Genomic DNA, 13005 nt, shown 5'->3' with positions numbered 1-13005 from the left:
ATTCTCGAACGAAAGCTGAAGGATTGTGGAAAAAAGCGACTGTTGCTTGCGCGCTCATCCAATCCATCGATGAGGAATTCACTGTGTCTAATTGAGTTCATAAAACATTCAACCGTTGATCCTGTTCTCCAACCGAACACCCTGAACTCATAAATAATGCAGATCCTGAACCCAGTGCCCTTTTTTACGGGGTTTTTTTTCGAGCCCAACGTAAAATTTCAGGAAGACAACATCCTTTCAACATGTAATTCAATGAGAAATGATTATGGAAACTCCATCACAAAGTGAATGCAGATCCTGAACCCACTGCTCTTTTTATCGAATTTTTTTCGAGCCCAGCGTAAAATTCCAGGAAGAACTCGCTTTCAACATCTATTTCGATGAGGAATGATGATAGAAGTTCTGTTACAAAGTGGATCCACCGAATCATGGATAATCATGACAGCGTCGGTAGTCATGAATCACCCATGGAGAGATCAAATAATCGAGAGATCAAACAAATGATCGTTTTCTAAACGAATGAAACAACATTCGACAAAACAAAGAATGAGTCAGTTGAGTGCCCACCACGGACTTTCCCCTCACAAAGTAGCCGAGTGCTTATTACCTTGGGAAGTTATTTTTTGTTTGGTTTTTTTTCTAAATTTATTCTTTTATTTTCCACCCCTTCATTAGGTTATCTGAGTCACCGAAATCTGATCTGAATCAGTGATGATTCGGTGATGATGGTAGCGAATCGAATGAATGATCGAATTTATTGCGAATGTAGGCACGTACTTGTGCATATACTTGAGCACGTGTATGCATGTTTGTTTATTTCATAAACTTATTTGTTTATTTGTTAATATACACCCACACGATCATCATCGGCTCAGTGGAAATCTTTAATTAATATTAAACAATGTAAACTTATGCACATATATAAACAATAAATAAACAAAAATAAATAACTAGAAAAATGGTTGCCTGGACAAGTGATTGAGAATGCAAAAAAAAAATTAACGAATGGTACATGGAAGTGGAAGTCTAGTTAAATGAAAGGGTGGAAAATAACGGGCTAAATTTTAAAAAACCAAAAAAAAATCCAAAAAAAACTTTCCAAAGTCTAAACTTTCGGTCACCTCCAGAGGAAAGTTTTTGCAGACCCTAGCGGAACCTGGACGACTCGCCCGCGGAAGCTGATTTTTTAAAATACTTCCAAGACAGGAAGCTACGACTGTTCCACTTTAGATTCACGTGAGCCCATACTTGGATGGGACGAACATCCTGTACCATGAGTGAGGATACAAAAGAAGCAGTCAAGTGGTCGACGTAGAACTTGTTTGTTATTCCTTCAGATCCTAATGATTATAAGAAACAGTTTATTACTTTTCTTCACCTGATCCAGGCGATCTAACGCTGGCCCAGTTGTCCAGACCCCCTTATCCTTCGGATGGGTTGACAACAACGCGCGCGCTTCCCCTAGCAACGGCATGCGGTCAACGGTGCCGGTAAAAAGCTCATCGCCTGTCCGTTATGCTGATCCTCCTATTCGTTCTGCTTCGAAATGTCCATTCCGATACGGATTCGGATCGTACATGTCATAAATCGGTGTTATTCCATCGTGTTGATTCCATTCTACCATCCACAGGACTTTTTTGTGTGATTCGTACCAACGGTATGCTTTTTCTCACGATATTTTACATATTCTCGTAATTCGAAAATAATTTCTCAAGGACAAAAATCCACTGAATCGTCAAATACTTAGGGAATCACGTTGAAAAAAATCATTAACTCGAGTTATTTCTTGAAATAATCACCGAATAAACTTCTTAAGAGGATAGTCACATTGGCAACGTGCCTATTATTCAAACTGAGGAGCAATGGTCAGACTATGTCGTGGAAAACCCGGGTCTGGATTCAGGAAAGGTGAAATTTTTCGCCAGAGTTCTAATTACAGTTATTTAATTGTTCCTCTCTTCTTTTTTCTTTTTTTTTTAAAGTGAAGCGAATGTTTTTGGTTAAGCTTTCTAGCTTTTCTCCTCCTTTTCTATGCCTAACGTAACACGTATGTACGTAACGTGCGTAACATTCCACCGGAGTGTGCTTACGGAGTTACTGTAATCCATTCAAAATGTGATTTGATCGATTAGTGGTGTAATATGGCATGAACATCAATCACTTATGTATATTCCGATGAAAAGGTCGAACTGCAGCGATGAATGGTGCTAGAAAGGGTCCACCGTGGATCCGAACCGTTACGCTCCACGCCGCACCGCTTTGAGCACAGCCGCTTACACCACTAGACCAAGCTTAACGTCGTCACTCCGCCCTATCATCTGGGTTCTCAACCGCTCCTCGAAGATTGCGAGCGCACCACAGAAGCGCATATGATAAGAGTTATGGTCGTAGATTGTGGAAAACCAGGTTGTTCTGGTCATATCTCCGTAAATACCGTAAAAAATGACCCTGAAGCCGCCGCTTTTCTCACGACGGCTTGCACTGCAACGCGCCACTCTTATGCACGCACCGCGTCCACGAGCGAGCAGTCGAAGATCAATAGGATATTCTCACCAGTCTATTCAAGTTAGACTGAGGATAGACTGCTGAGGGGAACGAAACATGTACATAGAAGCGCATTCTAACGCACCTCGTAGGAATTAAACCGATTCCAATGGGGTTTCTTACGAGGATCGTGGAGAGATGAGCGGAACCACGTAGTTTTCCGACCTCGTACAGAAGCTTTCCATGAGAAATCCATACGACGGCAGATTCATAGTATGCTGCCTTTAACCGGACAGTAATTGTGCCCACAGTCTGTACTACTTCGAAAGCAAATACGTACGTAAATGATTCAACGCGTTAGAGGTGTCTAAGCTATTCTTTGCACCGATTTTTCAGAGAAAACGTAATTTTGGAACACTCCCTCTTCAGGCCCTGGGCTGCTAATGCACATAGTACCCAGAGATTTGGCGAGAAGTCCTCACTTGTGGAGGAAGTCAAGCGACGAAGTTAAACAACAGTGCGTAGGAACACAGCACGGAGACCTACATGAGCACCAAAGCATCTAAAGACTTCAAGATGGCACTAGAAGTTCAGTATTCCATAGCTTCCACCCAGCTACATGGTACCTATTGTTATTGTTTACACATACAATGGGTTACCGAAACAAAGGATCCTTGTTATCGTTACACAGGCAGATTAGTCTTCAGACAGCAATTTAGTGTTCTACTCGTTAGGTTTAATTTTTTTTTGTTTACTTTGAAAAGGGAGGATCAAAAAGCACACTTTCCCCATTTGATGCTTTGGGAATTTAAACGAGGTAACAGTGCTGCGGTCACGGCTCGGAAAATATGCGGTGTGTATTAGGAAGAAGTGATAAGGTCGCTTAGGAAATGGTTTGCCAAATTCCGCTCTGGAGACCTTGAAATCTTGAAACCTTGAGCAACGAACCAAGGAGGAGAGAAACGTCGATGACGATATTTTGAGATTAATTAAGGAACAAAATCCACGTCAAACAACGGGGGGGGGGGGGGGGGGTTAGCAGAGAAGCTCACTACGACACTATCAACTGTTTGCCGGCACCAAGAGAAATGTATTAAAAACAAAACAGAAGTTGGTTATCTCTCAACCTTATATCACTTCAGTATTTTATTTTTCCACAGAAAAAGCGAAAAATCTCGGGGTTTCTCAACTTCACAATCAAATTGCCGATTAGAAAATGTTACTACTATTACTTAAAGCCATCACCCCAGGAATCTGAGGTGGTACGGATTTCAGCTAGAGTATTCATATACGGGATTGTAGATTATGGAGAGGTGGGTGGTTCCGTCCATTTGTTGGTAATTGGCGTAAAAAAACGGTCCGAAAGATGAAGATGAGTGTGCACACTGCTGGCGCGCTCCAATCGAACTCGTTGTAGAAAATAGCGCGCCGGAAGCCGTATCTTCCGGGCCGTTTTTTGCGGCAGTTAGGAAGAAATGGACAGAATCACCCTCTCCCCTCTCCTTAATCTAAGATCCCGTATTGGAATACTCCACCTGAAATCCGTACCACCTCAGATTCGTGGGGTGATGCCTTTAAGAAGAGGGACGGGTAGCGCAGTTGGTGAGACTTTTGCTTGTGACTACACGATCGATCGTTAGTTCGAGGCGGATCTAGTGCCAACCAAGCTTCTCATCTCTCCGGGATCGATAAATTACTTCTAAACTTGTCTGGAAGGATAAAAACATTGACTTGACCTATCGGCTGGGCCCTGCAAGTCATTGTATAGGCCAGTTACGCGTTCGTAAACCTCAAATTATTCTGAATTCAAGTGATCGTGCGAGCCCATTCTAGGTGGATTGATCAAGCGCATAGCGTTTTATTTCTTGTCCACTTCAACAGATGAAGAATTAGCTTGGAATTCATTTAACATCACCCAGCGACATGTTAAACTTTACGTTCAGAAACCCAACGATAAGAAACATAACCCTCACTTTTTCCCTCTATAAAATCATAAGAAACGCTTCTTTTACGCTGAATTAATTTTCTTCATCTGTCAGACTTCGCACACTTCTTCTCCGCCACTGCTGTTGGTGAAGAAAGATGACACTGTGCTCGAATTCCTGCTTCCCTCTTCGTTCATGGGATCTAAATGTTCTGGAACACAACAAGTAGGTTAGTTTCAAGACTTCACTCAAGTTTTTTGAGTCATCAGAAATCCTGAACTTTAGCGCTTGGCTTCTCGCAGTCAGTATCATGTTCGCCACCTTTCTATCCTTTCAATGAGACCGAATGCTTGTCGAACGACTTCTTATCTGCACAAACACTCTTCGAATCACCTATTATATCGGTACGCTTTACATATTTTCTCAAAATGTTTCTTTATCATTTCGATAGTTTCAGTACAATGGAAATGTTAGCATGGAAACAAATTTTCAATCCAATTCAAGTTTTTTGCCAGTACAATGGCAGAACAACCAATGCAAGAACGTCATTCAAGAGGTGCACGTAGTCACTGCCGAACATGTTCAGCTGGGGTTACGCGACGCTTCCGCCGCAACGCATGCTTTTTTCCCCGTAGACATATTTTACCCCTCCCTTCTCTGCGCTGCTCTAATCGATTTAATCGGTTTGTCATCTCCACCTGGTTGAACACATTCGGTCCTGGCTATACTAATGATTCTGTGTTTCTTCTCTATTTCTACATTGAGCAATTATAAAAACTTGTTCGTTTAGGTGTCATTGACAATTGCCATGAACAATACTCTCGTTATGGATGCAAATGTGTCCTCTATCCAATACGTTACCGTCACTGCCTCAAATTATTCTACTTTCAAACAAACATTTAACGTCAACTTCAAAAATGTCTTGGAACAGACCGTTCAGGAGAAGAAAGATGGCTTCGTTCAAGGACAGATCATTTACTCCATAAAAGGTGAACAATTATGTGCACATAGCTTCCTTATTGATTTACCTGAGTTGTAGCGAAGATAGTTATTGATCTTGCTTTATCAACAGCTAACGTTTCGTCCTCATCGTTTTCGTCAATTATGTGCACATGTGCATAGTCTCCAGGCGGGTGTAGCGCAGTCTATGACTAAGTTTCCATTGTATTTCTACGATTGATTGTTGGTTCGAAACCGTCCTGGCGCCAAACAAAGCTCCCATCCCCCGTGGTCGATGAGATGTCCTCGAAAGATAAAACACATCGACTGACCCCCACAAGTCACTCTAAAGCTACAGGCTTTCGAGTTCGTAAACCTCAAGCGATTCTGCATTGAAGTGAACGCGCTGGCGCATCGCGGGCGAATTGATTAACGCCTAGCAATTTATCCTTTAACCTTTTATGTATGGCTAGAGCTGAGTGTATTGAACCGAGAGTCATCGGTTAAGAAAGTAAAGCGGGAGAAGGGAGTGTGTGTAATGCAGAGAAAGTACGTGAGTTACAGTACACGCGTCGCGCTCACCCTGTTGAACGCACCGTACCATCTACATACGCTTGGTTCTGGTTCACGTTGTTTGCGTACTTAATGGCATAAGCACCGTAGATGATTCTTCTTCTCCTTTTTATGTTGCGGAACAACTGATCCTTAAGGGTTATTATAGTGGAGTCAAAACGACATGACCGTTTAGACAAACAAGTGCTCTCGAAGCGGCGCGGTGGAGCATTGCGGTCAGGATCGTGGTGGAACCCTTGCTACCACTACCCTTCGCTGCAGTCCGCGTTGGTCCTACCTCGATTCCAACCAAATGACTCTCCACGGCGCCGCTTACGCAATTGCACTGTGTTTCTTGTCATTTTGACCCGACAATATGGTAGCCCTAATCATGTCCGAAGAGGAACACATGGGAACATGTTCTTTATTTCTTGAAATAGTACATTTTTCATCCTTTAAATGTCGTTCGTCGTCTGTTTCCTTCATTTTTATTGGACGTGCTTTATTTTTCACGCTTATCATGGTTGAGGTTCTTAAGGAACTCATCTCTCAGGATCTTGTAAGACGTGTTCTGGGCACTCAACAGAGCTCTGGTTTCTGGAACTGAGTGACAAAGTTGATCGGCGCTCTAGAACCTAAGCATTAGTCTTGGAGGATCCATTACATGTAGGCTAAAGCTACATAGAGAAAAAAGGGAGATAGAGCTCTAGGAATGATAACGCGGTTGAGAGCCTCATTCCCCTGCTTCTGGTTAGACATCATTAAAAGATTTAAAAGACTCATTGGGTGTAATAAACTCGGTTGCTCTCTCAACGGCAGTGACGATTGTCCCACTTTTCTCTCCTATCCATTTTGGACTAAGTATTCAGATCCCATGATAACATATTGAGGAGATTCTCTAGCTTTTCCGAATTTTTGTTCGGGCCCAAACTACGAAACGTGCTTGTCACTGGATCAGAAACAAAGAATATGATCAGAATTGCACGAGTTTATTTTTTGCAGATGATGGATCGTCCACACCTTTTTCGCTACCGAAATCTGGTCCGTGCAGAAAGGAAAGTCATGTTCCGGTCAAGTTCCTCGTTAACACCACAACAGCATGTACAGTAAGGTAACTTCATTTATTCTACCTCGTAAAGCTCTTTCTATGGTTGGGTCAAAACGACATGAAGCAGGTCGTCAGCGGTGTGGTGGAGACAGCGGTTGGAATCTAAGTGGGACCCCGGCCTCCCTTCCCTGTTTCTGGTTAGACATTATTAAAAGATTTAAAAGACTCGATAAACTCGATTGGACCTTGAACGGCAATAAAGATCATCCCACTCTTCTCTCCTATCCATTTTGGACTAAGTATTCAGATCCCACGATAACATTGAGGAGATTATCTGGCTTTTCGGGATTTTTGTTCGAGCCCAAACCAAGAAAAGTGCTTGTCGCTGGATCAGAAACAAAGGATATGATCAGAATCGCACGAGTTCATTTTTTTTGCAGATGATGGATCGTCCACACCTTTTTCGCTACCGAATTTATCTGAGTCCGCCCAGACAAGGTTCGTCAGCGTGTTCCGGTCAAGTTTCTCGTGAACACCACAACAGCATGTACAGTAAGGTAACTTCATTTATTCTACCTTGTAACGCTCTTTCTAGAATAGCAAAAATACACTCTAGTACATTTTTCCTCCAATATTTGTCATGTTATTTCTTATTTGTTGAAGTTTAGCTGTTAGGATCCCGCCATAACCTTTTCTGGCATCAATCATCGCTGCAGTTCCCACAGAAACTCCAACCGCTATTTCCATCGGGCCTCTTCGAGCGCAACCGCTTACGAAACTGCACCAGGCTTCGTGTATATCGTTTTGGCCAGACCATACCAATGGGATATTCCAATTCTTCAGTGCATTAATTTTAAACGTGAAATAATCTATTAATTTCAAACGTGAAATAATCTCGTTACTTAGACATAGTAGATCTAAAGAATTTTGACGGGATCGTTAGAACACCGTACACAGTTTTTATCGTGCCGTTCCGACCATTTCCACAGAAATTCGATTGAAAGAAAGAAAAAACACCTAACATTTGGAAATTTTACTTCACTGCTAATAACAATTGCAATTTGATCAAAAATCCTTGATCTCGTTGTGCTTTCCACGAACCCGCAATAGACGTGTACGCAATGGGACCCTCGCTAACTAAGCCCTCGGTTTACGCTCCGTTTATTAGCTGCCTCATCACTTCGCACGCAACGCACCAACCGCACTGTATCATTAAAGATGTAGTTTTGATCGTATTGTACTCATTAAATGTGATTTCCATTGTTGTGAATAGCAAGCAGCAAGAGAACGAGATCTTATGTTACACAGAGCTTCGCGATGTAACGAAATACAAGAGATGGTCCGAGACATTCTTGAAGAGTTCGTCCCTGTTTGGATCAGTAATTCTCCTCTCACAGACTCGGCTAATGACACTAATGCACTTGTAATTCGAAAAAATTGGACAGACGAGGTTTGTGCAGAATGGTCGTTTTCCTTTTTTCCCTTTTTTCTGGAAATTCAATTAACTTTGGAAGAACGACTTTAGTTGGTGCTACGAAATACACTCCAGCTGTGTTCTACAATAAATAGTAAGTTATTGAGGACCTTAAGATTGCGTTTCATTAGTATAACATAGTCTAAAAAGTTTTTCGGCATCGCCCTTTCCACTTTTTGTCGTGTTTTTGATTTCTAAATGTATTCAAGAGATTTCGAGAGAGTTTAACTTTTTCTATTTTTATTCAAGGTAAGTAAAAGAACTATGCAAAAATTGTCTGAATGATTACAATCACCTCGAGCAACATTCGTGTCTTTCTACTCTATGTTGACTTTTGAGGAAAAAAAAGTGTCATTGAGGACCTACTCTCTACAGTAATTTCTTGTTGTTTGAGATTTATAATGGATCGAACCATAATCGAACTTGGAAGCATTCACTCTACTAAACCCACGTGGATATTAAGGCTGCCGCCGAGTTCCACCAACCTAAATAGACACGGAATCGTTGTCGATGTGATGTGACCTTTCGTAGCAACATTTATATAACCAAGTAGAAAGGTTGCCGTATTTGGGATTTCTTGCCCTGTACTTTGATACGGTCACTATGGCCGGCGGCATCTCGTCCTTTTGCGATTCCTGCCAGGACACTGCTTCTGTGTCAATCTTCATTCAAATGGATGCGCGCCTGGCTTCTAACGTCCTTGGTGGAACTAATAAACTAATAACAAAAACATAGTAACAGAGAGTTCTGAAAGGGATAAAAAGTAGTTGGGGAGCAATCAACACTGGCCTACCGTAGCTGTACTCGGACTGCAAGCAGAGCGCAGAAATCGTCCCTAGAGCACAAAAACTGGTCTTAGCTGTCAAATGCGGATTGCGGAGAATCCGTGTATCAAGTTGTTTTCGGCTTTGTTCAAAAAAGAACCACACGATACAACTTAGATATTACTAACATACAACTCTAAGTAAGGCTTCTTGTAGTGTTTGGTAGAATTAAAGCATTAACGAATTTCAGCTTTATCTTCCTCTTTCACTCCTAGCAGTTTTAGCGTACATGTCATGGGTCCTCGAAGACTAATGTTTAAGTTTTAGGAACCCGACTGACTCAGCTAACTACTTCTTTCTCAAACGAGGAAGCCATTTGACAGTTAGGGACGGTTTTTTGTGCTCCAAGAGTGATTTTGCACTCTAAGTGCAGTTAGAGTGCAGTTCGATTAGAGCAGAGTTGATTTGCCCCCTCCCACCAGCTACCTTTTGTCTGCTTAAAAAAGGAATTAAAAGGTATTAGGATTGAGGATTCATGTATTTCTGATTTTGGTCAACTTTCAGACTAAACCAGACATAGGTTGCCTCATCACTACTGAGTTCACTATTAATGTTCATTTTGCCAAACAAGGAACCAACGGCAATCGGGTTATAGTGTCCACGACGTATAATATGTACAGTGAGAAGGTTAGAAAAAGCCTTTTTAAAGGTGTTTTGGAAAGATATTCGATGCTCTAAAACTGTTTTCAGATCACACTTGCATCGGAAACAACGGTAGTGCTCCGCTTCGCTTTACACTTCATTGATGCAACACCACGTTGGTTTTTTCTCTAAATTTTGTTGCAAAAAATACCAATATTATTCTGTGCCTCATGCTAATCTTTCTATTCATTCTGCTTCAACATATAATACTAAAATCTAATCAGGAAGTAAGGCGAGTACGTACGATGTAGAAGTCGTCACGCCTGAATTGAAACCATTTCAAATAATTGATCAGATTGACAATAATCAAACAAATAGAGGAAAATAGACATATAAACAAATAGAATGTTGTGATATCGTCCATTAAATGAATAAACGGATAGAGGATAATAAAGTGTTTGGCGTCGTTTGACTGCAACATACTACAAAACAGACAACATTGGGAACGCTAGAACGCGCTGCGCTCGTGAGCGAGCGGTCAAAAATTGACGAAGTCTCATCGCCAGCCTATTTAAGTAAAACCAATGAATAGGTTGCTGAGGGTACTGGAGGCTGCACAGGGGTAGCGCATTCATACGTACTTTCTAGGAACTAAGTCGATTCTCGCGCCGTTTCTCAGTACGTTTAGGGTGAATTGAGCGTGGTCACGCTTTCACTTGTAAGAAAATCTAGGACCCCAACTCTATACTATCTCACAAAGATCATGACATCGACAATTCCATGATATGCCGCCTTTGATCCTTTTGAGACACGCGTTCGACCTCAATTCAGAATCGTTTAAGGTTTATGCTGGCTATAGAACGGTTTGGGAGAAAAACCTGGTGCATCAAGTCAATGTTCCTATTTTCTCATACAAATGTGGTATCATTTTATCATACCCGAAAGGATGAGAAATTTCGTCGTCCTAATTTCGCTTCGAATCTTCAAGCGTACAGCCGCAGCGGAATCTGTTACCACTGCGCTGCGCATTCGTCCATACTTTGAATATACAACATAATTACATACTTTGAAAGCAACATCTCGCTCACAATGTACATTAATATTGATTTTCAACCGTTTTACAATTTAAAAAAAAAGCTTGCTCATACCTCCTCATTCATTTGCTCATCTCAGCCAGAGCAAGTCATCGTCTAGGATTATGATCTTGAGAGATCTATGCATATTATTACTAGTATCAATATTAAGTAACAGGTCTCGATCCTATGAAATGTTTTTGATGAACTTCCGAAAAAAGGGATAGTATCAAGAGTTTTAGACAATTTCCTGTCGTTGTCTCTAAAATAAGATTCTGTGTTTAATATTATTAGCAATTTCTATTCGTTACAGTGTAGATTTCTGTTCAACTGTGCAAGTTTTAATTCAGCATTTCATTGTCCTAAATTCATTTAACCAAACTATCTTAATATTCTAGGTGATTTGATAAAACAAGAATCTGTACCTACACTAACTCTTTTCATTTTGCTGTCATGGATAAAATCCTATCTTTTTCCTTCAGTAATCCCTTTATACCATGAAGAGTTCATGAAACCAGCCATAAGAAATTGAACGCATCAAATTTCGAAAGCTTCACTTGTGCACAAATTCAAAGCGAGTCAAGGCACAGCTAGGAATATATTCAAGAACACATAAGGAGCGCTTATATTACTTACCAGGAAAAATTACGAACCCTATGGATGCAGGTGAGCGCCACCTTCTGAGTCAGGCTAATTTTCTGGATCCCAATGATGTTTGAAGAAAGATAAAAATCTAATTTCTTCTCTATGCAAAGATGTCGTCTGAAATACAAAGAAGTCTCCTACTTAGTGTTCTCTTGAATTTTTACAACGTTACCTATTCCAGTTAGGAGCTATCAGTTCACCTTTTATTAGTTACTATACATTTCATTATCAAAAGTCCACATTTCTTCTACATATCAATCAAGTAGGCGGTGGACATCAAGATAAAAAGAGTTAATGTAGGTAAAGTATCGAATTGTATCAAATCAAGTAGAATATTAAGATAGTCTGATTAAGTGAATTCAGGATAATGAAATCTTGAATTATGACAGGTGTGGTTAAAGGTCCGTTGTAGCTAGACGGTCAATGGTGCGAAACCGCCCTAGTGCAAACCAAGCCTTTAATCCCCCAGGAGTCGATAAATTGGTACCAGACTTGTCTGGGAGGATAAAAACACTGACTTGATAATCGGCTGGCCCTCGCAAGTCATTTATAGGTCAACACACGTTTAAAACCTCAACGAATAAGAACTACAGTGTAACGCGTTGGCGCATCCCGAGAGGGTTGATACGCCACCTACTTTATCCTTTTTTATCATGTATCATGTAGAGAAATTGCTTATATTTGGGAATTTTCTACAAGCTGCTTCAATGCTCGCTGTGGTATACCATTTTCCTCGAACAACGTTTCTCCTACGCATTACAGCTACAAGCTTACGTATTTCTGAGATCTTCGATAACCACCACAAATGTTCCTATGCTAGAATTGATGAGGAACTGATAATGTTCCTAATTTTGTCTAAACAATCTAATATTTGTCTCTGTTTCGACTTTTGACTATTTTGAAATATATTTGCTGTTTAGCTCCATCTCTACTCTTCGCTGCTCTTCCTCAAATCGACCTCCGTCTACCAAACGACTTCTTCTATCCTTTCCTAACGAAGTTTGCAGCTTCACACACAATCGTAGGCATGTTTTTGATATTACATATATCATATCTTGTTTCCCAATTCTGACAGTTGACAACTGTTTTACAAAACTACAGTCCTACAGGTAATTCATCATTGTTCATTTCAATAAATTATTATGACCGAAAAAATGAGGTTCAAATTGTGATCATATCCAGGAAAGACGCACAAAGAACGGTAATAAAATAGGAAAGTATTCAAGAACAAAAAAAAGTGAAGGGGAAAGTGCAGAGAAGAACCGATATTTCCAGAAGTCCTGTAATAAATGCACTAATTTTCATGGAATTTGATCCTACAGTAATATGCTGTGAGAGTAGAAAATATCGCAATAGATGCGAAAGAGTGGATGGAAAAGAGGTGAAATGTGAATGGGCAGATTAGGTGGAAAAAAGGCTCAACTCAAAAGAAAGCGTGCACGGCAGTACGACACCATGT

The 13005-nt window shown here is 40.8% G+C and overlaps 1 protein-coding gene across 2 annotated transcripts; it reads left to right on the top strand.

The window, feature by feature from the left end:
* Positions 1 to 1515: 1515 nt before the first annotated feature.
* On the top strand, positions 1516 to 12951 carry RB195_000624 (uncharacterized protein; the record flags this gene model as incomplete). Of its 2 annotated transcripts, XM_064197063.1 has the most annotated exons (12): positions 1516 to 1657; positions 1817 to 1908; positions 4524 to 4638; positions 4695 to 4813; positions 4867 to 4965; positions 5200 to 5398; positions 6903 to 7011; positions 8257 to 8398; positions 9751 to 9873; positions 9937 to 10003; positions 12467 to 12545; positions 12822 to 12951. In XM_064197063.1, the coding sequence occupies 12 exons, from the start codon at positions 1516 to 1518 to the stop codon at positions 12949 to 12951; spliced, it is 1416 nt and encodes a 471-aa protein (XP_064052944.1). The 2 variants fall into 2 exon arrangements, with proteins under 2 accessions (XP_064052944.1, XP_064052945.1); XM_064197064.1 differs by lacking the exons at positions 4867 to 4965; positions 12822 to 12951 and having other exon boundaries at positions 12467 to 12618.
* Positions 12952 to 13005: the final 54 nt, after the last annotated feature.

This window comes from Necator americanus, chromosome IV (assembly GCF_031761385.1).
Source record: "Necator americanus strain Aroian chromosome IV, whole genome shotgun sequence".
Lineage (NCBI taxonomy): Eukaryota > Metazoa > Nematoda > Chromadorea > Rhabditida > Ancylostomatidae > Necator > Necator americanus.
The sequence above is the reverse complement of the archived record's forward strand: the minus strand, read 5'-3'. Positions and strand labels throughout refer to the sequence as shown.